Raw genomic sequence first — 26570 nt, forward strand, 5'->3', positions numbered from 1 at the left:
TTGGGGCCAGCCCAGCATCTTCCTCAGGTTTTCCGTCGTGGGTTATCTTAAAGTCATGACTAAGTAACAGTCTGTGACAATTTCAGCGGTATTATACGTTGTTTTGTATCAATTTTCTGGTTTTGATGTTTACAATCTATATATGCTAATCATTTTAGGATAAAATTACAAATGGTAAGAATCTGGGCTTGATTGGGGAGGTGCACTAGGTAAGCAAGCGGAAATGCGGCCGTCCTAATCGTCTGTACTTGTGGATGTGGGGCCTATCTGTTGTACAAAACTACCTGAGCATCAGCCGCAATCACTATTTGGTAATACTATAATTCTCAAATATTCTAGTTCCCTCACCAAAGTACATAAGTTAATCAGTAATTACAATGTCAAAGGAAAGACAATAAATAGATTTTCTGGGTAGTCCTGGTGGTCGTAAAATTATGTTTGTATAAGCCATTTCTTCAGTGTTTTATTCTTAAAACATTCTTCAAATTGTCAACTATATCTATTTATTGAGAAATAACATTGAGGAGGCATAGATTGAGGCAAAGTAGAGATTCTTCGTTAAAAATAAGGTTGCGGTTCACGTTTCGGGTAAGAATTTCGAGATATTCTTGAATGGCCAACGTCGCACTTCCAGAACAGTGCTGAGAGTTTGTGCTTCCGACTAGTAGTCGGGCAAGGCATCCTTGCTCCTCCGGAAGGGGTGTTTGGCCGCCCGACGAATGCCACAGCCTGGCAGTAACCCCGGCAGCGTGGAGTGTCGGGGGTGGGCTATTTGTCTAGGCGAGTGTTTGCCTATCTGTCCACTCCCGGCAGTAAAAGCGGGCGGGATCCGTTGCCTGACGTAATAAGAAAACCGCCGCGTCAACAAATAGAGCCGAATTGAAACAGCGGCGCGCCGCCGTAAAACTCGATGGCGGGGGCGCGGGATTTACGATAAAATATGGCCACGTGGAGCAGTGTATGGCAATTAACACGGGGTATATACAAGACCACCCGCGCCGTGCAACGACTAATTATAGAGGATAGAGCACAAGCCGGTCAGCGGACTCTTTGTGCCGAGAGGAAGTATTGTGGAGAGGTGCTTCTGAAGATTTAGGGCGTAAACACAACTCCCAAAATCATCACATAGAAAGTTCTCGATGTGGGACCGATCCGAGTACAAAGGTGGGAATGGCGAGACTTGACAAGGGCAGTTAAACCGTATGGCCTTTCTTACAGAGAGAACTAATTTACGATATTGTTATAAATGTATATGTTTACTGGTTCTGCTCAAGAGTGCAGCATTGGCTCGAAGGAAGGAATCCTCGCCGACCACCGAGATAAATTTACACACCTTTCAGATATTTTTGGTTATTTCATTACAAAGAATATCCAAGGAGATGACATTTGTTCACAGTGAAACTTGTTGTCATCCAATCCAAATTGTTTATAGTACGAATCTATCCCGGCCCTTTTAGTATCTTCAGATGTAATTCGTAGCCATATTTTTGCTTCAGTACGTTGTCAATTTCTACTTACTATAAACACTCGCCAAGTTTGTTGAAATTACGTTTTGTACAATTGTTGGAGGCATTATGTCTAGCATAACAATATAAAATTGGGATTCTCCATGTAGTTAATATTCAAATATTACTAATGGTAACCACGGTTAACTATTATTCCTTAATCTGAATCCTTAGATTGCCTTAAACCTATAGACAAATATCTTCCTCGAAATATTTCATGCATTGGTCAGATTCGTTCACTAAATTAGGTAAATGCAGTAAATATTAAATTACGCTTGCTCTGTCCGTAATATATACAAATTCCTAAGTGATATAGCAATCGCCCTTCGTGTCGATCACGTGATCGACCCGTTCCCCCAGTACAGGGCGATGTAAACGTGCACCATTCCAGCATCAAAGTCTCGTGGCGAGTTGTAAACCCGGCAATAACAATGCGATTTCACATCTGTGTCGGATCGGGCAAGGCCCGACGAAAATAGACTGTTTTGCATCAAAGGTCGGAGATTTATGGTTTTATGGCAGTACGGTAGATGTCGCCGCACAGGTGTGAAATACGAGCTGTACGACGCTTATATTGGCCTCGCTTCCACGTACGGGGACAGGACGGGGTTACGTTTATTCACGTATTGTCCTGTTCCCGGAATCGGGAAACGGATCGGGATCTTGTGATGTCGGCGTGATCGAGTATAACAAATTTGCCGCCCGACGATCACGCTTTGATGTTTTATAGGTTATTGCTAGCGGCCAGCGTACAGGCGCAAATAACTGTAGCGTGTCGCCGGCTGGTACAGCGCCTTGCGGGTTATTCTGCTGAATATAAAATAGCTCCAACAACAACTTTGTGGAAGTAATAAATAACATGAACAGTGACAATTTTATATCCTCCACAAATTTGCTTTCCTTTCATAACCTAACTGATTTAAATTTTCATGGGTCTGTTTCATGGTGCAGTTTTCATGAATTTTAAGTACATGTATTTAAAATGATTTGTTAGATACTTTTCTCAACAATATAACAGTTGAAAAGCGTTTATGTAAGAGTAAAACTTTCTTTTTACAAGTCGTGTACAAAGTACAGAGTGCTATAAAACGTGTTGGTTACAATTTCAGAAAAACCAAGTGGATTGCGTGTGTTTCGCGGGTTTTTTGGACATAAAATATTAAATTGATCCCCCAGAGTTATATAATTCTGCCGTAATTACTATTTTTATCGCACATGTGTATTCTCCTGTAAAATCATTTGCGAAGCCGGTGTTTTAATTGACAAACTGTAATATCGTTCATTGATGTAAGGGATATTAAACTAATATACCTTTTTAAACAGGTAGATTTTGTATGAATCAACTGAAATCGTTTGTCTAAACCATACGTTCCTTGTTTAATACATATCGATGCAATTTATTGTATTAAATTCATCATTGTAATACAACCAAATATCCCTGCAAACCACCATAATAAATAAATATTGTTTTCCAAAAATTGCATTTCCCCAGTATTAGGGATTTCACACCGCATAATCTTAATTATTATATAGTCTTTTTAAACAAAGATTTTAACTTGAAACTTCAATACACTTAATATTGAGCAAATGTATAAGTAAAATAAATGTAAGTGTTACAGCTGTTTGTATAAGTTAAGATGATGCAGTCAAGTTAGAGTTTATAAATATTTTCCCTGAATGAAAAAAAATTCTTTTTATCAGTCCACAGGCATTAAAAAGTACGAAATTTATGCATTTTGTAATCAGATAGGTTACAAATAAATAAAAAGGACTCAAGATAAAAGTGTGAATCTTTTTCAACATGTGCATGGGATGAGTTATGGCTTAATAAGGTGGACATGTTCTTTAAGTATTAATAAATTTAATTTCGAAAAGAAAATTATATTTATTTAAACACACGATTTCATTAATACATCAATAAATAACAAACATGTCACCGTCACAGGTAACATGTTTGATGAGCTAAATTGGTGGAATTGGTCGTAACAGCCCGTTTGAGATATTAACATAGAAAGAACTCACATTGTTATTCACACTGCAGGTTGCGGTACCGCACAACAAACGAACGTCTCCCACAGGTCGCTCGCTAGTCAAGCCCATTGGCGACGTCAGACGTTTATTGATAGCGACGTTAGCGTTATTGATAACGCTGCAAATTGCTCAGCTCCTCTCGAGGCGCCGGCCGTTTCCCATCCTTAGCGAGTCCACTGTGTCAATCCGAAAGCAGATTTTTCGAAAGCGAAACATACTTTACTCTTATTTACATGAAATAAAATGGACTAAACATTTAAAATTAAGGAAAATATTCGTTTAACGACGGAGAATTTGTACACAAAGCAATAATACAGAGGAGTTCTTTAATAGGCTGAATTTGCCTGTGTGGTCGACAGACCTATACTCTCAGCATTTTGTGTTGGCAGCCTTTAAGTAAGAGAACCTGACAATCATCCTTCGCTGAGCATACATATCCTACAGAAAGCCAACACTAAGGGTCTTCACTTTTTTTTTTTTTTTTTTTTTTTTTTGTTTTTTTTTTTTTTTAAGGAGAAGCTGATCCCTTTTTAAGCCTTACTCTCTCCGTCCTCATGGGCCACTGGCCTGTGCGAGGATCTAAACAGAATAAGGGGGAGATTCGATACAGTATAAGGTCGATGGTACTGATAAAAAGTACAACGGTCACAGACAGGATTCGAACCTGCGCTATCTCTAACTCAGACTCAAAGTCCAACGTCTTAGACCGCTCGGCCATCCGCACTCCCAATAATATGTAGGACGGTGCACTTGCTCACATCTAGTCTGAGACAATTCCTCTTTGACCATTTGTGAATGCAGGGCAGATCAGAGTTGACGCCATGAACTGCCTCGTGCATCAAGCTAGGATCGTACGACAGGTGCAATTGGGAATCGTCAGCATACCTTATGAACAGTGCAGAATTGTTCAGAACTGAATTTCCAGTCAATGTGATCGATCAAAGTTTGAAACTCTAACAGAAACGATATAACGTTCGCACTATAAGGTGAATTGCGAGTATTAGTGTTGCCGCTTTAAGTACCTTCAACTTTATACTCAAAGTATGTATGCAATTTGTGGATCTTACTATTTGTCTTTATCTAGCTTGGTCTCATTATTGAGGTACGGAAAGAAAGCTCATAGACAAGCTGTGCATATGACAAATGTAATGGTTGTCGATAAAGACTTGAATTTTCGCCGTGAAAACGACACAATAAAAGAAGAGTGAACAGTACCAGTGGAATTAGTTATGTTAGAAAGTTTAGTACCTAATTGGCCAAGAGAGAATGAAACAGTTTATTGATGAGAATGTGGTCTCCACAAGTACGCCTAATCTCCACGGAAAGAGGAGATGGCGAAAGGAGTGGTGTCACCGAGCAGGACCGGCCAGTGACCTGTCTGCAAATACAATCAGATTCCTGGAAGCAGAGCTGTAGGAATGTGGCGCACCGTCTGTAATTGTTACGGTTGTATTATAGGGAATAATGGTGGACTTCCCCTCTACCGCCGAGATCAGCTGTTATAGAGAGGCGGGACAATGCTGCCAACACACTCGGTCCAGTGGTGACAACTTTACAGGGAGACACAACTTTCTTCGCGTTGTTGGAGAAACAACAAGGGGTCACTCCGAGCGTGAAATCTGCTCGGACCCTTCATCTAATAATAACTAAAGGGACGTGGCACAGAACAAACGGACTGGGCTTCTATAGAGTCCACCTCAACACCCCCCTCCTCACCTACGAGAAATTGGGAGCATCACACTATTAATTTGCGAACATCAATGATTGTATATGAATACAGTAAATCCGCACTTTTCAAGATCAGATACAAGATTAAATTTCCCTGTCTGCGTTATGACTTTGAATGCCGGGAATCGACAAGTTCCGAACAATGCACAATTTACGAGGAACAGCTGCAATCTGATCATGCAGTATCAGCATTGAATAAAATGGCAGTTGTGTTGGGGCCATTTTGATTTTTCGCTCCATAGGAATAATAATAAAATCTAACACTTTTCCATTCTTATTTTTACTCGTATATCAATCAGAGATGTCTCGTTAAAAATACTAAATATGCCGACGCATCCAAAATGTCTTTTAGATTGTTTTATACTTTTCTTGGCTGTTCAGAAAAAAAACCTTAAATTTGGTAATCTTTATTGTTTGAACATTCAAGAAGAACAAAAAAATGCCTGTGTATTCACCATATAATTAAAACGATACCTTTGCCAAAATTCTATAACCATAAATAAGGGCTAAAAATTGTTTGAAGTATAATTTTTTTCTTTAGGGGTAAAATTTTGGTTGTTTCACCATAGTCGGTTCTCAACAATAGACATTTAAATGCTGGCATTGTTTCTGCAAACTACGTGGTAAAACATACTTTACCAATTTCGCTATCAGTTTTAGTCCATAGAATTATTTGCGAGTAATACTACTGTGAAGGAAATATTTAAATTATTCTAAACAAGTGCTAATAAAAAATGTTTAATAGCAGACAACAACAATTTTATTGTTTACCAGCCGTAGAGAAAAAGAACAAGGAAATAATTAGGAACGCCTTGGGGCTCAAAATGCAATATGATGACAAGTGTCTCAAGCGGGGATTGCATAGACAAATCTTTTAAGGCGCGGCCTCCTGCGTCGATGGATAAGGGGGAAGGTTTGCACCTTTTTTCCGAGAAAAATACATTGTTTTCTTTATAGAAAAATTGTATAAAGAAAGATCTCGTTTACATTTTCTATTACACGCTGATACGAACTGCATTAAAATTAACAACGTGATAAAGTCATGCAAAATTGAACATTGTTAGTAATTATATAAATTAAAACATCAATATTCGTGTGCCTTGTTATTTTGACATTTTATAGTATGTGGGGTTTTTAAATTAATTCACAACAGAATTTGCGGTTTTTGAAATGAAAATTTTACAAATTTGTACCAGCCACGCACGGAAACCCTTGTAGATGTCAGGTATTATAGTACTGTACAGGCAGACGGGCGGGTGGGTGGTGTGTATTTAATCAGTAAATGCTAGCAGGACGGGATGGCACGGCAGGTCATTACGGGTTACGACCATTGCGCGAAGGATTGATCCCTTTGTGCCGAGAAGGAGGGGGGCATCACCAGTCAATTAAAGAGCCAGTGTGAATGTGAAAGGCAAAAGTTGGAAGTAATAAAAGGGCCGTTTGGTGGTTAATGGGCCCACTATAAACCATCTCAACTAGACGTTCGCTCAAACATGTGTTAGGCGGCGTTAAATCACAGACACCCGGCCCGCCGCGTAGCCACCGCACCGACTGGGTACAGACCTTCCGGCAAAATGTTCACTATCTTCCAGCAAGCACTCAGTGGTTTCCAGAATTCGATCTCGAAAGAAGTCGTACGAATTTAATGATCGCCCAGATACTTCTTTTGACAATCTTACTACAAACGGTTTAGATTTGTCATCTTGTTGTGGAGACTTTTGATAAGGTTCTCACCAAAAACTGCAATTTACTGTAGAGGACAAAAATAATTATCATTATTTCTCGTAATTTCATCCAAACAAGGAGTTGAACATTCAATCTTCAATAATATTTCAAACCAATGCACTAATATGGAATATATGTAATTAAATATGCTTGTGTCTGGTCGTGTTTATCCTACTTACGCAATAGTCACTTGTGTGCGTGCTTCAGTAAGTTCAATGCAATGCTATATATGAGGAATAACATTGAGCAACTTGGCACACCTAATCCGGTTGTACAAATGTTGTTCATAATTCCCATAGAAAACTCCTAGTTGGAGACCTGCAGCTAAATGGTAAGGATTTTGGGGATGCCATTATATTCCTAATTGTTTAGACTGACCTCAGGAGTTGTTCAGAGGTATATAATCATCCATGATGCTCCACTGGTATACTAACTTCTACGTATCATACGGTGAAACGCAATATGTTTTGCAGAGACTAGCATTTTGCTTTTACTCAAACACAATCCCTGAACTCTACTTTCGTCTTAGATGTCCAACGATAACAATCATTGTTGATACCTAAATGCCATTATCTCAGTTAAAATGGGATAAAGACTTCATGAGTTTCCTCACAGTTACCATGACTGAACTTGGAGAGTTGCTTAGAGAAGTGAGGGAAGACGACTAATTACGTCCAAGGTTTTTAATCGTATAAAACGAAAGGGGTTTATCTCGGCTTAATCGTAGACGATAGCTTTGATATTTAGAAGCTTTCTTTATGGATAGTGACCGTGACAGGATTATTTTACGCTGAAGCAGCATATACAAAGCTTGCGGCTATAGGACGTCTTTAACGTGAACATCGCTTGTGAAAGAAGTACATTTTTGTTTGAAGCACTGGGAGTGTTTACTAAAGATATGCTCATAGTATCTGACACTATTTGTGATTCATTATCAATTAATTCTGGTCAGAATTAGCCTGAATACTGTATTATTATTTTACTTGTTGAAATATTTCACTTACAACAGAAACATCACAGGGCCAAGCGTAGATCCCTGCGGTTGACCTCGAGATAGGTTGCAACGTGAAACTCCACCAGCTGTCGTAAAACTTCGGTCAGATTCCACACCGGAAGAGCAGAATGTCCAGTGTGATCCTGCCGGTAACCGGGTCACCGGGGTTCCGGATGCCGCGGGAGAGGCGGCGGATGGCGGTGACAGGAGCAGAAAGAACAGAACAACGCTCGCTCGGCAATTTGACAGGATTTATCTCAATAGTAAACAAGAAAGTATCGGATTGAATGCGGCCCATTAGACGGCCATTGTCGTTATGATCTAATTGTCGAAGTAAGCATCCATTGCTGGATTATGACCGCAAATTGTATAGGAAGCTCTTGGCTCGCAATGTTACTGTTTCCTCATGCCTTGGCAGCGACACTCTGCTGTCTACAGTGTGCACCCCTTTCATACCCTTGATCATCGGTTGTTATCAGGATTGTTTTGGGAGAGGCAAACGGTTTGTAAATGAAAAATACAAATAATTAACACGCATTCATTTTTGTTGACAAGGAAAGTCCTCCAAACTTCTGCAAACAAAACAACTTCTTATAAATAATAATCGTAACATTCTAACGGTAAATTAACCTATATATATATATATATATATATATATATATATATATATCGTATGATTAAAAATTACGTAAGTAATGTCTTTCTTCCGATCATACTGTTAGACTGTGGACTTCTCGAAATTGAAATGAATCCAAAGAAAATATAATCTAAAGTCTTTATGAAGTGGAACTTAACACCAGGGGCTGTAGTGAGGCACACCTCTAACGTTTACGTTTCTTCACTCATCCGTCTTGCCGTAATCATTTCAGCCATATACAGTATACTCTCGAAGTATAAGCTAGTTGAAATCAAATTAGAATTCAGTGCAACGCTTCGCTTACAAACAATCAGTGAAGCGTCACGCATTGTGACAAGTTAACGTGGAACGTACAAAATACCCCTCCCTCTCCCTCTTATATACCATCTATAGAGCACTGCACGGTCGGGAGGGGGGAGGGGGAGCCATGGAAGGATTGACGCTTTACGAGACAGCCGCGGCCGAGTCTAATTAATGAGTCTCGTAAACCGCAGATCGCACAAAGTAACACTTGCTAAATATAGAATTCAATTCCGCGACACGTCCCAGACGTGGCTGTCTCGTCAACGTCCCCCACGCCGACGTTGAGCGGCGCGGCGCGGCGTCGTTTTCTGCTTTGTCACTATCAAATCTTCTGTCAACTCTGCCGCGGAGTGGAAATTCATTTGTCATATTATGAGAGTCCATATAATTTTAGTGTGTTTAACGAGGTTTTTGTCGGTCAAACCAAATTATTCCTGAAATATCTTCATTTTAAGACTTTTAAGTAATTAAAGTAAACAGTGTCTGCGTTTGTGTATAGAATATATCTATTGAAGCTTGCTGGAGGCTTCGCCCTTCGGGTGTGTGCTGCTTAGTAGACCACTGTATCCTATGCAGTCATGAAATATTTTTCCTACACTGGCTTCACCTTTGAAATTAAGCTCGCCTAAGGAAATGTCTCCTTTTACTACCTAACTTTGCACAGCTGTAATGGATCTGCATCCTCGTAGTTGATTATGCTACTTTCATTCCAATTAGCCCTATTGACTGTTTTTTCATCTGCTGTACTGAGATTTTTTAAGATGCTCTTGTATAATTCAAAATCGCCCAAAAGCTTTTTAACAGTTTAACAAACTGTAAGGTCAACCTATGTCCCTTTCAACCCTCATGAGAGTTTAGTGATCATTATTTTAATCATTCACTTAGTATTATCTGAACCAAACTTGGTTAAAACCTTTTTTTAGGGGCCATCTTCGTTGCTCTGATTTAAATATCCTCTATAATGTAGCCAATGACCTAACAATTCTTTGTGGGGTGCAGTAACACGCAGAGGCGTGCTCACCCAGTCCCCTCCGGCAAATCGGAGCCGATCGACGAACCACCGATTCCCACAAGAAAAGCCATAATTCGAGTGGGAGCGGAATGTCCGAGCCACGATCGGAGCCGAAGCACAACAGAACCGAACGTAGCGAATAAACCCGGGAAAGAATGGAGTCGTGAGAGACAGAGCCGGAGAGCGATGTTGGCGCAATACAATTATCTGCCGCGCTGCACGGCTGCGGCGGGAACGGGAGTTTGATAGCGCTATGGAGGGGGTAGCCGCCGGTCTGCCATTGGCCCGCCGCGCATTTCCCGCCTCTGATTGGCCCGAGGTAATTGATATGCCCGGCCCTGCCGATTACCTTGATTCGCTTTACGGTCGAGGATCGATACAGGCCGCTATTATCGATAGAGGTTTTGTCGATTGTGAGCCGCAACTCACGCGAGCCTCGCGGTAATCTTTTCGGTCGCGTTTTTGCCCCACAATTGGCCGCCGGTGATTGCGGGCTGTCCGGAGATGCGACTTTGTACCAGCACTATTTATTTGCGCTTTTTCCCTCCTCATTTGGAACTCACGCCGCGCCTCGCCGGGATTTTATTACGAAATATTGCTAGTGGTCGGGAAATTGCCGTCATTGTCGGTCGCGCTGAGCTGATAGGCCTCAATCATACGTACGGTTACTTTCACTGCAGGAATTATCGCTGCAAACTTTGTCTATCCTCTAGTTTTTCTGGCCTCTCTGAAAAAGTACAGAGTCAACCATAATTCATAATTAAGTTATTTAAGTCTTTAAGCACGTAACGTAACAGAGCATTTTAAAATTTTAAAAAACTGTAGTCTGTTATTTTCTACCTCCACGATCAATTGGGGATGTGTGAAACTAAATAATTATTGTTGACTTCAGTGTTCAACTGCAATCAGACTTGTAACCTAATTGGAAAGAAATACCCGTCCTGTATGCTCTGTTAAACTTGCGATATTAACTACAATAATTTGAATAATCGTAGAAATGTCTAGCAAACTTTAGTTTAGCCCACTATGACACCGTTCGTAATCTATTGTGTTACAAATCTATTGTTTATATATGTGCAAACAGCTGTCTCGTTAGGTTGGTATCAGACTAATCATTAAATTCCATGAGAGTATAACAATTATTATTACATCAAAATAATTTTTAAATCGTCTTAAAGACATCTTGGTGTCCAATGCGTTCTATTCTGTAGATGAATTCACGATGAGCCACTGGGATGTATGAAAATTTTATATCTCAAGTCTATGCGATTTTGCGTATCTGAGAGAATGAATGAAAAGAGAGTATGGATGTTCCTGTTGACGAAAACAGTACAATCGTTTACTGTGAATGCAATGAAACAATAGTATTAAAATTAAATTTGAGCATAATATTACGCATTGAATATAGGTAATTATGATGAACCAAATACATTGGAAAAGTTGTTTTACTACAGGCCTACGAAATTAATAAAATAATTAAAAATGATTATCAGTTAAATCTTTGATAAATTACAAATAAAAAATAAATAAATTTCTGTAGGGTTATAACTTGAATATATTATGTTAGTACCCATTACATATATGGCATTAATTTTGATGAAGTTAAATAATTGTCCCAGTGCCAAAGGCCAATTTGTAATGTGTAAGCACAAAATCTAGTTTTCTTGAACTCCAAAGAAGAATTTCGTTTACGAAAAACCGTCAGTCATGGTAATTGTAATAGAAGTCGAAATGTGTATCAAAAGGATAAAAATATGGACATAGGCCCTATCATTATTTCTCGAATCATATTTTTCTCAGTTTGAGTATTAGAGAAATCACTGTATCGATTACAAGAAAACCCCGGTTGTGTACTTAACGAATACGATGAAAGTACACGTACGCCTATGTACAACAGCTTTGTGCGAACATTAGGGTTTGGCGCAATCATATTGTCATTATGTTAACTTGCGTAAAAATTCCTACATTTCGTGTTTATAATTGAATATTTCTATCTTGTGTGTAATATTCCAACCGAATACTTTCAGCATCAACGAGGAACAACAGTTTCGCCGAAGATTTATTATTTCAATTACAATTTCCACTAGAGTATGCTATTTGTATTACGTTTAACTAGCAGATTTGTGTTAGGTAATTTAGCTCATTTAGCCTCAAAGACGTAACTTACATGACGGTAACTGCTGTCTTTAATAAGTTTAACTTATCACATTACTGTACAAGGAAAAGGTGTACTAATTTTTACAGCAGTACCGATGTAGAAAGCCATTTAGTTGTGTTTGAACATCCCCGACGATAAGGCTTGTACTCGCGTTATTCCAACCAATTATTCAAATGAAGTGGCCGGTGATAAGGTATCTAGCGGCTAGCCGCGGCTCGTCGCGAGCACGCGAGTACATCCAGCCGCGCCACAGCCCTGTATTACATATAGGCGGCTATCAGTCCCTCATTTCTCAGAAAGACTGTAAACCCAGTTGCGTGCACCCTGTACGTAATTACTGTATGAAGAGCATGATTCACGTATGTTTATGATGGGGTCTGCCGGTGTGTTTGGCCGGCGAAATCGGCGTTTTATTTATTCATAGTCTAATAATGTACACAGCCGGTACAAATGACTCGCCTCCATATAGGCTATAGGCTGGACTTCGTAATGGTGAGAATAGCCTACTTTTATTGCTGAATGAATGCGAGTACCCACGATCTGATCGACTAGTATTTGGAGTGATCCCAGGAACGGTATTGATCAATACTAAAGTTTAATACGGAACACAAACCGTGCAATGATAACTTTGAGATCAAAAATGCGAACACGATCAACTTAACCTTACCAGCCTTCTCGCTCTCGTTGTCATAGCAACGCCAAATCCCTGTACACAAGTGGATAACTCGGCCTAGTAGATATACCATCAAGATATAAAACAGACTACTCAGTACACTAGCGGACTCTAGTGGTGTCGAGCCAGAGTTACTACTAGTAGCCTTCAACAGTTTGCTGACACTAGCGCAACCTAGGTTCTTGAGACAAGCTTACTCGGCCAAGAGTATGAGCCATGAGTATAATGTATTTTATGAAGAACCTGACATCCTTGTCTGCTCGACTGTCTGTCTGTCTGTCCTTGCGGTAACACTTTGTAGAAAGGTCCTAGAGACTTGAAACTTGGCACGTTGGTTTCTCTTATTCAAATAACGAAATCTGTTGATTAAAAAAATATATTAAAAGTTACAATTATGCATACAAATAACATTGAAACATGTTTACATTGGTCTAGCGGTACCTATGATGGCAAAGGACGGGGACGACAAAGGACAAAGGACGGGGTACAAATAAACTTGTCATGTGACAAGCGATGAAGTTATTTTGTTGGATCTGTTGGTAAGATTTCTTTACGTCCTGTGGGATCCTTCACACTCCGTTTTATCGTATATTTCTATTCTCATACTGTAAATAATACAATATGAAAATTGATAATGCTTTGCTTTTATCTGTATGCTCTAAACTGAACGACATAATCTAAAGCATTGCCTGCTTTAGATTATTTTAACTAATAACTTTTAGTTATAACTAATTACTAGCAAATGCATTTCTTATCCAATCTACTTGAAATGTAAATTTGTACAAGATATCAATCATGTACCCATTGGGAGGGGTTATTGGGTACACCATCATAACGTCTCACGGGGACTCAAAAATATGATCGATGAGAATAATGGTTAAAATAAATTATCCACCCTGTTACAGTTCAACAATTGCAGAGCAACTTATAACTTCACCTAAAAGGTCTACTGTCATAGGATTTACAGGGGTAGTTCCATTTACGGAATGTACAAACTTTCCCCCTTTTGAAAATCCTACTCGTCTTAGTATCGCCCAGTTCAATCCTACTCTTTTTCCAACAAATGAAGAATTGGGTAAATGGAGACCGATACACTGTTGTGTCAATGTCATCATTTTTGGTGCTTTATAAGCATTCCAATAAATAAATATCAACCTCCTTCTCTCTGTTGATTACAATTTTAAAACAGACGTAGCCAGTTACACCTTCATTGTTCCGCTATGTCGGTTCATAAAGTGGTTAAATTCTTTAAATAATTAACCAACCGTCTGTTCATTAATATCAGACAATATCTTGTTCACAGCCTATTAAAGTCATCACTGCAGTTGAGATGCAAATGACGTCTCGCCGGAGAATGCAAAAACGGTGCATTTCCTCGGAGCGCATGCGCGTTGAAATACGAAGAGTGTAATTTGGAAAGCGGCAGGTGCCGTGTAAATATCGTGGTTCCGATCCGCGTGAAATAATTACTTCCATAATTGCCGGAGAAAATGGCGGAGGCGGCTACAGATACGGCGGGAGTGAGCGGTGAACACTGACTGATACTGTAGCGGATGTTGGCAACAATGCGAGAGATCAGCTGATAGCAGTTTACAGCTGATAATTACCAGTTACGGCTGGAACTGTCCCGTCCTTCTCGGAAACTGCGCGAACACTGTACGCATGCGCCTTCTCGGGTCTACCGACGCAACGGTACAACATAAAATTGTTACCGGGTTTTATTGTTCGCTACGAGAACGTATAAACGTCACTTGGCGAACCGGCGTCGAGTATCAATTTGTCTTTTATAAACATTAGCCCGTCACAAATTATCTACTACCGACCGCAGAGTGTCCTGACCTAACCTGCACTTAGCCGTGTTGTTTGCATAATCGGCCGCGGGCATTTATCGATACGGCAGCTCTCGGGTTTTTATACACTTTTCTAACGAGTCTTGCCCACATGTTTTATTAATTTTTGCAAAGCTCGTAAAACCGTGGTGATGCTAACTGGGAACATTACCTCGTACAAAGTACTTTGTTTTATTTCAGAATTAAAATTTGCATTTCATGCTGCATCTGAGACTAGACAATACAAACACAATAAAGTTGGCACCAAACCCAACTTCGGTCGTTATTCAGTATAAGTATGTTTAAGAAGGCCTGCATTATGTTTCTTGGGAGTTTATTTTTGGTTAAGGTGGAAGATCTCGATTAACACTTACTTGCGACTGTGTATGAACGAAACGGTGGCAGTGCCATTCTATAAGTTTCAGTGTTGCAAGTACGTCCATCATAGTCAATTCAGCGCTGAATCTGATCTACAGTGAGAGAGTCTGCTGACATGACCAAAAGTACGTCTAGCAAGAGGTCCACAAACTGCGTAACTATAGTCACCATCAATTTTGCGGTGTTGCAGAATCACCAGTGAACAGAATGTCTACCAGTTTCTAGTCAATATTTGATACGTTTCAGTTTTACACCCTAGGATCCAGACTGAGGACTGGTAACACTGCCGAAAAGAACTTCCTAGTAAAGAAAATTAAAAAAAATTGAGTAATCGAACTAACCATTACTTTTTGTGTTGTTTTAGGCACTCCCATAAATCGACTGCCCATCATGGCCAAATCAGTGCTGGACCTGTTTGAGCTCTATAACCTAGTGATACAAAGAGGTGGACTGGTGGACGTCATCAACAAGAAGCTTTGGCAAGAAATCATCAAAGGTCTGCACCTGCCATCTTCCATCACATCAGCTGCCTTCACGCTGCGAACACAGTGAGTACTTTTGCTCTTTAAGTAAAATTTCAAAATTTCTATAAAAGACCTTTTTAATTTTGTTATATATTTATTTGCAATTAAAGTTTAGTAAGTGGTAGGCCTGTGGGTTAAAGGAAAGGATTTGGGTGTTAATTGTGCAATGGCTGTATTTGGAATATCATGTCGGTTGATTGAATAACCGATGTGGAAGCAATCTGCGTGTTGATCAAACTACTTGATCCACTATACAAAATGTCTTGTTCTTCTATTAGTTTGATGAAGCCTTATTTGAAACCCTCAAAGAGCATTAAACCTTATAATCCGAACTGACAAATTCATGCTTGGGAGCTAAATCTACACGCTTCTCGTCACCGTAACTTGTCACACTCTCTTGTCTCGTGTCACCGAGTTGGCTGATCCTGTTCTTGCAGTGGTAAGGATATCTAAAGTTACTGGGCTGTTTAATTCAAGTAGAATCTTCAAAGGCAGACATACTCACGGCGGGCTGTCTGATGAGAACGTCCAAAGTAAACAACCGCACTGCAATCTGGAGATTCCCGGAAAGATGATATAACAGGATAAAGTCCGGGGATGGGGGCGGCGCGGAGGCGGTAGGCGCTGATCAGGCGGTTGTCGCAGTGATAGATGGAGCATCTCTGCCAAGTGGTGCTGACTTTGATGTCGCTTCCTTCATCAATCATGTCGCTTCTGCCCGAATTAATCTACATTTGGCTCATCGCTTGGGGCCGCTTGTCAGCCCGAAAACAAATAATTATATTTTCAAGAAAATCAATTTTGTTTTAAAAGTAGTCGAGCGCTTTGAGCGTTGGCCATGGGAACGGCGTGATTTATGTATGTCGACCCCTTTAATAAGGTGAGCTGATGAACAGGCCACTTCTGAGATACCTTTGTTTTACCGAATTTCCACGACGGTCACTACCGCTTCACTAATTATGATTCATTAACGTGGACGGTATTATTTACAGCTACAAACGTTTCACTGTCGTTCTCGTTTACTCGCTGGGTACATACGAATTCTTTTTGTAGCAAACAGGTATCTATTCTTTCTACTTAGTTGTATATGTTATACTTACTTCCAGTCTGCATAGCATAGCCATTTATGACCTTTACATAAGATCAAGTGCTACAGAAACCTTCGGTTTTCACACTTTAATTGATAAATGAGCGATTAAGTGTCATTTAGGTACTGGAACCCATACGTAAGTTGTCTTTGAAGAATTCCAAAATGATCCGCCAAACCCGAAATGGAGGGTTGATGAACGGTGACATGCCAAATGAGTGGACTAAATATAATCGAAACCCAACTGGTATCCGATTTATCGTTGAAGTAAAGATTAGGGAGTGAGGACAACATATCCTTATGGGATGAGACTGGTGTTAATATTTTACTTCATCACTTCATTTTACTTTACAAAGTTCCACAATATAATTAGGATATAAAATTAGAATCCCTCGTAGGAAAATTGCCCATTGCCACAACAATAACGTCCAAACCATTTGTTTACAGTTCCCCAGTGAAAATGGCCGGTAGCCAAAACAACAGCTGATCAAGGTTGAAGGCTGCTTGACAATCGGACCCGATGTGTCTTCTTTATTTAGAACTCATCCCCGTCTCTTCCAGGACTCTCTCTTGTCTCGCTAGCAAACTATATATTAGGACCAGGCTTGGGGTTGCATGTCAATCATTGTTGAAAATATTTTGCTGTTAATATCTTTATTACTTTTGAAAGGACGGTCATTTCCAAATGTTTAGATACAGTCTGACACTAAGGATGGTAACTAATCAAAGGTTTGATTGAATGAAATTTTGGAAATCTTATAGAACAAAATTTCAAAGTGTGTAAGGAGAATTTATAAATATTCTTTTATAAGTACTGGAGATTTCGGAATGCCTTGCCATTTTTAATAATTTACTTCATAAGTGAAAGTAATTAATTAGGCATCCATATAAAATCTTAAAACATGTATACCAAGAGTTAACCTTCTGAGGGAAACATTCCTTGAGAAGTCGGTGAAAAGTCTTAAAAGTACAAATCTAGGTAAGTTAAATACAATTTTTCATTTTTTAATTTTATCGCGAATAATATCTTGTTATGATCATATAAGTGTAGTACAAAATCTTAATCAAAACAAAAATTTATGATTTGGCAAAAATAGATTCTCAAAATATTCCCTTGTATACTACCATATTAAATTGAACTGTTTGAATGAAATAATATTGCTTGTTTAGATTAAAATATTAAACGACCTTAAAATGCCAATCCACTATGCCAATGACGCTAATGAGCAAATGAAATCCTTTTTTTGTTTCACCAAGGTCTGTAAATTTAAGATTTCTCACTGAATCTCGTTTGCAATATTTAGAAAAATGTAAAAAAACATGTTCATTTCGAAAAAATGTTTATCTATTTCGTGCACAAGTTCCATAGTAAAACTGCCGGTAGCGAACAGCGTATCTGCTATGGAGAGAGGTCCTCAGTCCTAGCACTAAACTGTATAATACTCAATAAATATAAACAGTCAAAGTAAGGCGAATCAGGGCGTGACTAAATTATTTCAGTCGAAGAACAAAGCAAGCGGAACAAATTTCCTGTCATGGCCTCGCGAAATCGTACCGACACTAATACATCCAGCTTATTTCCTCTGTGTAGCTAGCTTCCGTCGTGGCTGCTCAGCCTTACCGTCGGTCGTGGTAAGTCTGCTTATTGATTAGGTTATTCGATACACCAGCTGGAATCGATACCTAGATGTAGCTTACTCGCTTAGTGTCCGACTTATCGATACCACTCGAATATCGAGAGACAAGTACCAACTTATCAAACAGTCTGATTTGATCGGTTAGAACCAAGCCAAAATAAAGTGAGGAAGTTACCCGAAATATTTTGTGTGTTTTCCAGCCTTGATTTAAACAGTATATTCAAGTTTTTCTGAATGACGAAAAGACATGATTCGATCCAAGTACCGATTCGAAAAGTGTAAATCCTCTTACCAAGTATCGTATGGATCTAACAAAAAGAATCAAAGCCATAACCTAATTCAAAACAGATCTCTGTTACATTATTGATTTAACTCTAATGTTAATTAATTGGTGAAACGCTAATAATATGTCATATGTCATTCCACTTCAATTTCGATTTTTAATAGGTAGTAATTGTTTGCACAGTTAATACAAGCAACATTTGTCTCTTTACAAATATTGGTATCCAACACATTCTCGACATTGCCTGTTATTGTTATACTTCAGAACGAAAAAAATTGAGGTAGGCGTAGTTGTGATTGGGTGTACAAGAAACGAAGGGGTAAGCAAATAATTTTTAAATGATAAAGAAGGCTGTTCAGGACGTCTGTATGAATAAAAAAAGTTATATGTATTGATAAAATTAACGGTAAGGACAAAAACTGAATTATATCTATTTTTTCTATAGCGCGGAGTTTTATGTTTAGACCGACCAGTCACCGGCTTGTTAATTTGCAGATAGAATATGTGGTGTAAATTACTAGTAGGGACGTAACAGCCTATAATTGGAGCCATTGAATGCACAATCACAGCACAATAGGCTACATTGTCCGTACAGGTCTGATTTCGAAAGCGTTCCGGGCCCTGAAATAGCTTGAGTGACAACAGAGGCCGAATCCGTACTTGCTTATTAATATCTCACCTTCTACTCGTGTCGCGCATCACGCCTTGACCACCTCATCATTCACAGCTACTTTGCTTGTTCTCCTGTCCTCGCCCGCCAGCACCAGTCATAACCTGCCCAGTCCGTCATGTAGCTACAAGCACTGTTCCGTTCCAACGTTCCGCGTCTAGTTACGGCATTTGCAGATAGCGATAGTTCGATTTTGATTTTTAGGTTAGAAAATCAATGTTGGCGTTATATATTTTCAAAGATTATACAGGATTTATAAGTAAAGGTTGATCTATAAGTTGTCTCTAGAAAAATTTAGCGGAAATGGCTTTTTTACAGTACGATTAGTTTGTAATTTACCTACTGCAGAGTTCTGTCTGAGGAACACCCAGTATCTTAACGGTACGTGGAAGGTTAACACTGTTTTCCAATATAACTGATACAGAGGACAGGTCTACAAATAACACAATTTCAAGTGCCTAGTGGGTATTGTGTTATATTGCAGTTTGTTTACACAACAAACTAAATAAGGTTACAGTAACATCTCTTATTTTTGTTTAAAACCAATATTGTTACATCAAACAAATGGTATGATACTTGTTTTCAAGTAATGTAGCCTAAATCCTTGCTTATTTGTCTAATGACACATGTGGTAAAAACAATCTGTCTGTCTCTCCATAAGAGAGGCATTAATTACATTTGATTTCGAAATTGTGGGGTGGTTTCCAAAAAGCTTGTACAAACCTTGGGTGGAGAATTAATTTGCATGGTCGTTGTATGAAATTTAAAGCGACAAATTTGTTTAATGGTAAAAAATAAATGTTGGATAACCCTAACAAAAATGGAAACCAATTAAAAATTGTTGCATGATATTCTGGCACTAAGCATTTTTTAAAGTGGGAATGCCCCTAAATATACCCCCCCCCCATTTTTGGGTCAAACAGGCTCAATGGTTTAATCTAAGGGGTTAATAGTTCTCCATCATATTAATATCCAAAACTATAATCAGAGGGGAAAGTACACAGTATTGCAAATATTATCCAACCTGTCAATTTCTAGTTGAACAGTTGTATCATTCACAATAATTGGGGTTACCATTGTGTATATGTATGTGTGTATATATATATATATATATATATATATATATATATATATATATATATATATATATATATACAAGTGGCTAATGCGCCTCATTTGGAAAATTTTGGTTACACCACTAAGGCTTTTGATTTTTCAAAAGTTAAAAAAATCTTATCAATGCACTTCATTTTTTATACCTGCTTGCAATTTATGCAAGTTGTTGGTTGTCTACCAAAATTAAAATCTCAGACTATCAAAATGTGATTTTATTTTTGCTTCTATACTGATGTGTACCTCTATGCCTCCAGATACATGAAGTACCTGTACCCATACGAGTGCGAGAAGCGAAGACTCAGCACGCCTGGGGAACTGCAGGCTGCGATAGATGGCAATAGACGTGAGGGCAGACGTGGCAGCTACGGTACCTATGCTGAGATGATGCAGAGAAGTCCTTCGCAGATGTCACCTCTGAGTTTGGTGACCGCCGCCAGACCTCAAGTAAACGGTTCGGCTGCCCATCATCCGACCAACAACAACCATCTGCCTCACCAGGCACTCATACCACCCGCCCTCGCAGGTAGATACTTTACACTAGCGCTTACTTTCACAAAGACTCTACAGGTACCATGGTATTCACCTGAGAGTCTACTTGCAGCCTGACTTATTGCATGTTGTTAGTTCAGAGGCCACCTTTCTATATATTAAAATGAAGGCTAGTTTAATGGAAATTTGATTGTGGTCAAAATCCCTAACTGAAATCGTTCTAGAAAGGGACATTTGAAACAGTATAGTGTATAGCAAACATTGCCTTGGTTTAATCGCATTTACCCTTTACTGGGTAATAAAAACAGGTTCAGCAAACATTTGACTTTGAACTGTTAAAAATATTGAATAATGCTATCAACTTGTAAGCATGTATCCCAATTTTAAGTAGCTTCTGTTTGGATGGACCCATTAATTGCATTAAATTGCAAACAGCTGCTCTGTTACACATGAATACTTGATAATAAAATATGGATTTATTTAAATAATATTTAAGGTATCTTTTATAATTGAAAATTCGCTCTAATCCTATCAGAATTTCTCATTTAGGAAACAAATAATTTTATTTTCGAGGTGCATAATTTCAGAAAATATAAAAATTTAATTCATCAACAACTGTATTTGTATAGGTGTAAAATGAGAAATAAAAGGTTATTATTTTAGAATAATCAGTATATTAGCCAATTACTTGTATTGTACGTTGTAGTAATAGTAATTCATCAAAGATGGAGAAGTATATTTTAGTTTTCACACTGCCATCTAACCATCATTCGAAACTTGCCCCATAACAAATACGATACGTGCAGCGCTAACAAAAGCGGAAGGATTTTCAATAGGAAGACTGAAAGAGCCACGTTAGCATGTGTTCAATGGGTGGAAATTATATTTCATAAATGATTCCATTATTGTTCATGAATTCACTTACACAATGACCGCATTACCATAAGAACACAGGTGGACAATCCAGGGGGTACGAGATATGAATTTGTCACCTCTGTTCACGTTTAGTATGCTGCGCCATGTGGACCATTTCTGGACTCCTTTTTTATGATAATGTGACCTATTGGGGCTCCTGAACTCTCCTCAGGTGATTTCTTATTATCTGCCTCCATTCTTCTGGGTACGTGTGCCACCTCTTTCCATTCTCTATACCAGGAACTGTTTTCTCTTATTAGTCACATAAGTAATGAACACTGCTTTGCACAAAGAATAGGAAATTATTTATACTCTTTCAACAATTTTGCAAATGTTGCTCTCGCTAAGTTTTCTTTGAAGTACTGATTCGTGTTATTATTTTATTTTTCGTGTTGGTGTGAATAATATTGATTCAATTTTGGAAATTTTTTCAACACTGTCATTAGCAGGATGTTTTCAGTCCGTAGTTGTGTGACCGTAGTATTTCAGCAGTTGTACACATGATCTTTAGAATGTTATATGAATGACATCATCTTTAATTATTTACTTTAACTACGACGGTTAGATATCAGTTGCACATTGTGCAGTTTTAATACAAGGTGACCTGGATGAAGTACTCAAAATAATGAGTAATATAATAAATAACAAATTGACTGATAAATAAGTATATGGATATTTATAAGAAAATGTAATGAACAATGAAATTATAACAACTCTTGATCAACTATGAAATAATGAATGAACTCTAAAAATTCAAAAAGAAAAACAACTAAAAAACAACAAGAAAAATAAGGTATAAAAAATCCATAACCGTCATAAGACTATAAAAGTAATAAATGATATAATAAATAACAATATTAAAAGCATACAATATTAGGTAGAATGCCATTTTCCTACCAGAATTCTTTTTTCAATTTGTAATAAAAAAAAACTAATTATTAAAGTGAGAGTTTTGAATGTATGGTAATGTTGCCATAGTATGATTATTCAGTATCTTTAAACAGCTTGTTGAAATGTCAGTTACGACTTCTGTAAATCTGCCGCGTAAACAAAACTATTTTCAGAAAGGTAAATTAAAGTTTATTCATCTGCGAGGCGAGAATCTAAACTGGAGCGAGTACTGGCAATATTTTAATGCTATAAAACATGAGAATGTTGTTTATATCTGGCATATGTGTTGTAATCTATTGTTGGATAGTTGGAAGAGATCCAACTCCCATCTGCCAATCTCCTGTGATGACTGATGCTTCCTTCTTTTTCTTACGTTAGAATTCAATTTACATTTGGATTAAACCCAAACGCTACCACACGATCTCTCTCCTGATCGGTTCAAGCTGTTTGTTGAATTTAATCGCTTAATGGGTGTTGAAAAGAATAGATAAAAGAAGTTGAGAAGGTTTGAGAATATTACTGATTTATATGTGTTTTCAGGTCATGGAGCTGCTATTCCTCCAGCTGAGTTCGAAGCACGGATGGTAGAATATGTGAAACTTCTGAACAAGGAATTGCGAACATCAGGAGCCACCCCTCCCAACCACAGGCAAAGTTAGTAAGATTCAGTGTTACTTTAGTCACTCATTTCCTACTTGTGAAAAGTGTAAAGCTCAATCTACTTGTACGAATGCTTTTGTACTGTGCCATCCATTGGAAAAGAACTCTTTATTGTTTATATATTTCAATTATCTCAGATAAAAGTCCAATCTTGACCTCTGTGTTTATTTCTAAACTTATGTAAAACAGGGTAAGAACAGGCAATGACTCATGGGTACGTGTGTGGTATGGTTAATGATTAAACTTGTGGGCCATTCAATTTTTTTACTTTCTTACCACACACATTTTTTTACACACTTTTCTTGAAACTGTTGTATCAAGAGTCCTCTGTATAAAATAAGTTTGAATTTTACCTCTTAATAACAATAATAAGCTTCAAACACATTTATCCTGTTTTTATAGTGGTAGAATTAAGGGTGATGTCTCAATTTAATAATTAACTTTCATCAAAATGATTTTTAATTTTTCTTGTTCTATTTATTTTTTAAAATAGAGTCAGATCCCCTTTTAAACCTTTCTCTACCCATCCCCATGAGCTCCTGACCTTTGCAAGGATCTTATCAAACAGATTAAGGGGAAGTAATGATAAAGTCAAGTTCATTGGTATTGATAAATAGTGCTACAGTTGCTATAGTCACAAAGATAATTTGAACCTGTGCTATCTCTAACTCTGATCCAAAGTCTGACATCTTATACTCAACACTGGCTCTTCCAAAAAAGTATACTTTTTCAATATTTAAATAATGAAGTAAAAATAAAGATATGAGGTTTTTTCTAAAAAAACCAATAAAAATTAAGAAAAGACAAAAATTATTTGGATGCGTATTAATTATATCTTTAAAACGAGACTTATAATCTTATGATTAAACTAAGGGTGTAAATTAACACTATTTTTGTGGAGCTAAAAAAATCAAGATTGCTTTCAATACAAAATAATAAGATGGATCTTAACGAGAAATTTCATATACAGCATATCCTTTTCCATGCTGAAACAATAAATCTAGTTGACATTTTTATTGTTTTAATATACATTGATTGATAAACGAAAATGGTTTAAATTTTACAATAACAGATCCTTAAAAATGTAAAAGACTATCTTGAAATCTGTGCAAATTCATTTGTATGTTCAAAACATATAACTAAAAGGTGTACAAAATCTTTGTTTCTTACTCCCTTTAAAGTGATTAAAAAATTACTTTTAGGCGTCATATGATCAATAAATAATTGCAGTAGATACACAGTCGAAGGTATTCAATCACTAACTCAGCAGTTATGACTACTTTGCTAGTGTTGATTACACATACATTAGTCACCAACGTTAACACACATTCAGAGTTAAATTATCAGTTATTATTCAAGACTTAAATGGCCAGATAGACAGTTACACAGGTATTAATCAGTAATGGTACCATTTGTCATTGTGATAAAGGCAATTCACTTGCTAAGGATCACTCAGTACAGATAACATCAAGGACACATGCATATTGTATGGTGAAATCACATTAATATTATGACTCATCACCACTCTTGAACTTTAGCTATATAGTGTTTTAAATGCGGATATTTAAAAGTTTGTTGCTTGATTTTCTTAACACAAGAGACTTCTATTTACTTACAACCTACTCACAAATAGACTACCGTACTATAAAGAAAAAAGTGCTAACATTTTCATTTAGGATTTTTTAAAATGTGCTTCTCTGTAGCACAATAGACACACTTGTTGTTCATTGTTGTTTCATTCATGAATAAATGGATACTTCTTCAATTGGCTGGAATATAGATTAAATGCTAACAAAAAGGTAAAATTCAACAAAGTTATAATTTATTCAGTTTTAATTGTTTTAATGCTCTTAAAAAATCATTTAAGTTAGCTGAAAACGTTAGTCGACATGTGTTGTTACAGGTTCTTTACCAACATCACTGGTTGATACAAGCTTCACAGCTTTCGACATGATTCGTCTCACCCTCTGGAACCTCTATCACAACTGTGTTGTTACAGGTTCACTACCAACATCACTGGCGGAAAAGGGCTTGGCAGCTTTCAACATGTCTCGCAACACTCTCTGGAACCTCTATCACAACTAGATGTGTTGTTACAGGTTCACTACCAACATCACTGGCGGAAAAGGGCTTGGAAGCTTTGAACATGTCTCGCAACACTCTCTGGAACCTGTATCGCAACCAGACATGTGTTGTTACAGGTTCACCACCAACATCACCGCCAGAGACCGCCTTGGCAGCGTTTGACATGTCTCGTCTCACCCTCTGGAACCTCTATCATAACCAGACATCCCCTACGGAGCCTCAGAAGGAACCTATTAACTTGGAGAAGCGAGAGGACCCAGTGGGACCTCCCCCACTCAAGCGCCACCAACCTGACTCTGAGGAGCCCAAAGTCACTGGCACGCACATCAAAATCTCCAGTAGAAGTGAGTTCAAAAGTTGTGACCTTAAATCATATGGTTGTTATAAGCCTTCTTCAAAGATCTTGGGCATTATTCACCTTACTATTCAATAAAATCATCTAAGTAACACTCTACTCCCAGTTCCAAGGTTATGTGCTATTAAATATATGTGAATCCTAAAAAAATTATTGTTCAAAGCTTTTACTCTCAAGTATAAAAAAGAACAAGTTTCAAGAATTGTATCTGTAATTTTATCTGGGTGAAACACTTAAAGCATAAAATATTAAGAATTATAATCCCTCTCCTTATTGGTCTATGAGATAAAATGCCATTGATAAAGGACATTTGTTTTATTTATATCAATAAATTTAGAGCATTTTATAATGTTAATCATAATTTACTTTCAGAAATACTTTCTTGCTTATAAAATAGAAAATAAATTGAGAATTTTTTGAGAAGGTTTTTACAATGTAAACACAATTTGTGCAACAATTTTTACAAGCCAAGTAAGACCATAATCAAGCAAAACACACTAAGTAAGAAAAGTTTGAAAATACAAAGTAAAAACTATGAACTTCGAATAACACAATATTATTTATATAATCTTATATTAATCTAGTGAAACGCCTGTAAAACTTTAATATACTCGTATGTATGGAGCTACGATTTGTTAAGTATAATTTGTTAATTTTATGTATATGCATTTTTAACTCAGGGTAATTCACATGTATAAGTAGTATGACTCTCTTTTAATCTTAATAGTAGAATCCCTAAAAAAAGTTTTAAAAATTTTAAAAACACTGAATATTGATGAATACAATTTAAGTGGAAATGTAAGAAACAATCCTTGCTTTAATTAATCAAGCCACAATAACTCTTAAAAATAGACCATTTTTAATGTCAATAGAGACCTAAAATTT

General features: G+C 37.6%; 1 protein-coding gene across 4 annotated transcripts in view; it reads left to right on the forward strand.

The window, feature by feature from the left end:
* The window catches only part of LOC124355095 (protein dead ringer-like), a 167835-nt gene that overhangs the window by 138417 nt on the left and 2848 nt on the right, over window positions 1–26570 (forward strand). For 3 of the 4 annotated variants that reach the window (XM_046806040.1, XM_046806041.1, XM_046806043.1), the window contains 4 exons: window positions 15338–15521; window positions 20545–20813; window positions 23126–23239; window positions 25345–25674. In XM_046806040.1, coding sequence (XP_046661996.1) covers window positions 15338–15521; window positions 20545–20813; window positions 23126–23239; window positions 25345–25674 — 897 coding nt within the window. The remainder of the gene's footprint in view (window positions 1–15337; window positions 15522–20544; window positions 20814–23125; window positions 23240–25344; window positions 25675–26570) is intronic. The other variant, XM_046806042.1, reaches the window with a different exon arrangement.

Source organism: Homalodisca vitripennis, chromosome 2 (genome assembly GCF_021130785.1).
Source record: "Homalodisca vitripennis isolate AUS2020 chromosome 2, UT_GWSS_2.1, whole genome shotgun sequence".
Classification (NCBI taxonomy): Eukaryota; Metazoa; Arthropoda; class Insecta; order Hemiptera; family Cicadellidae; genus Homalodisca; species Homalodisca vitripennis.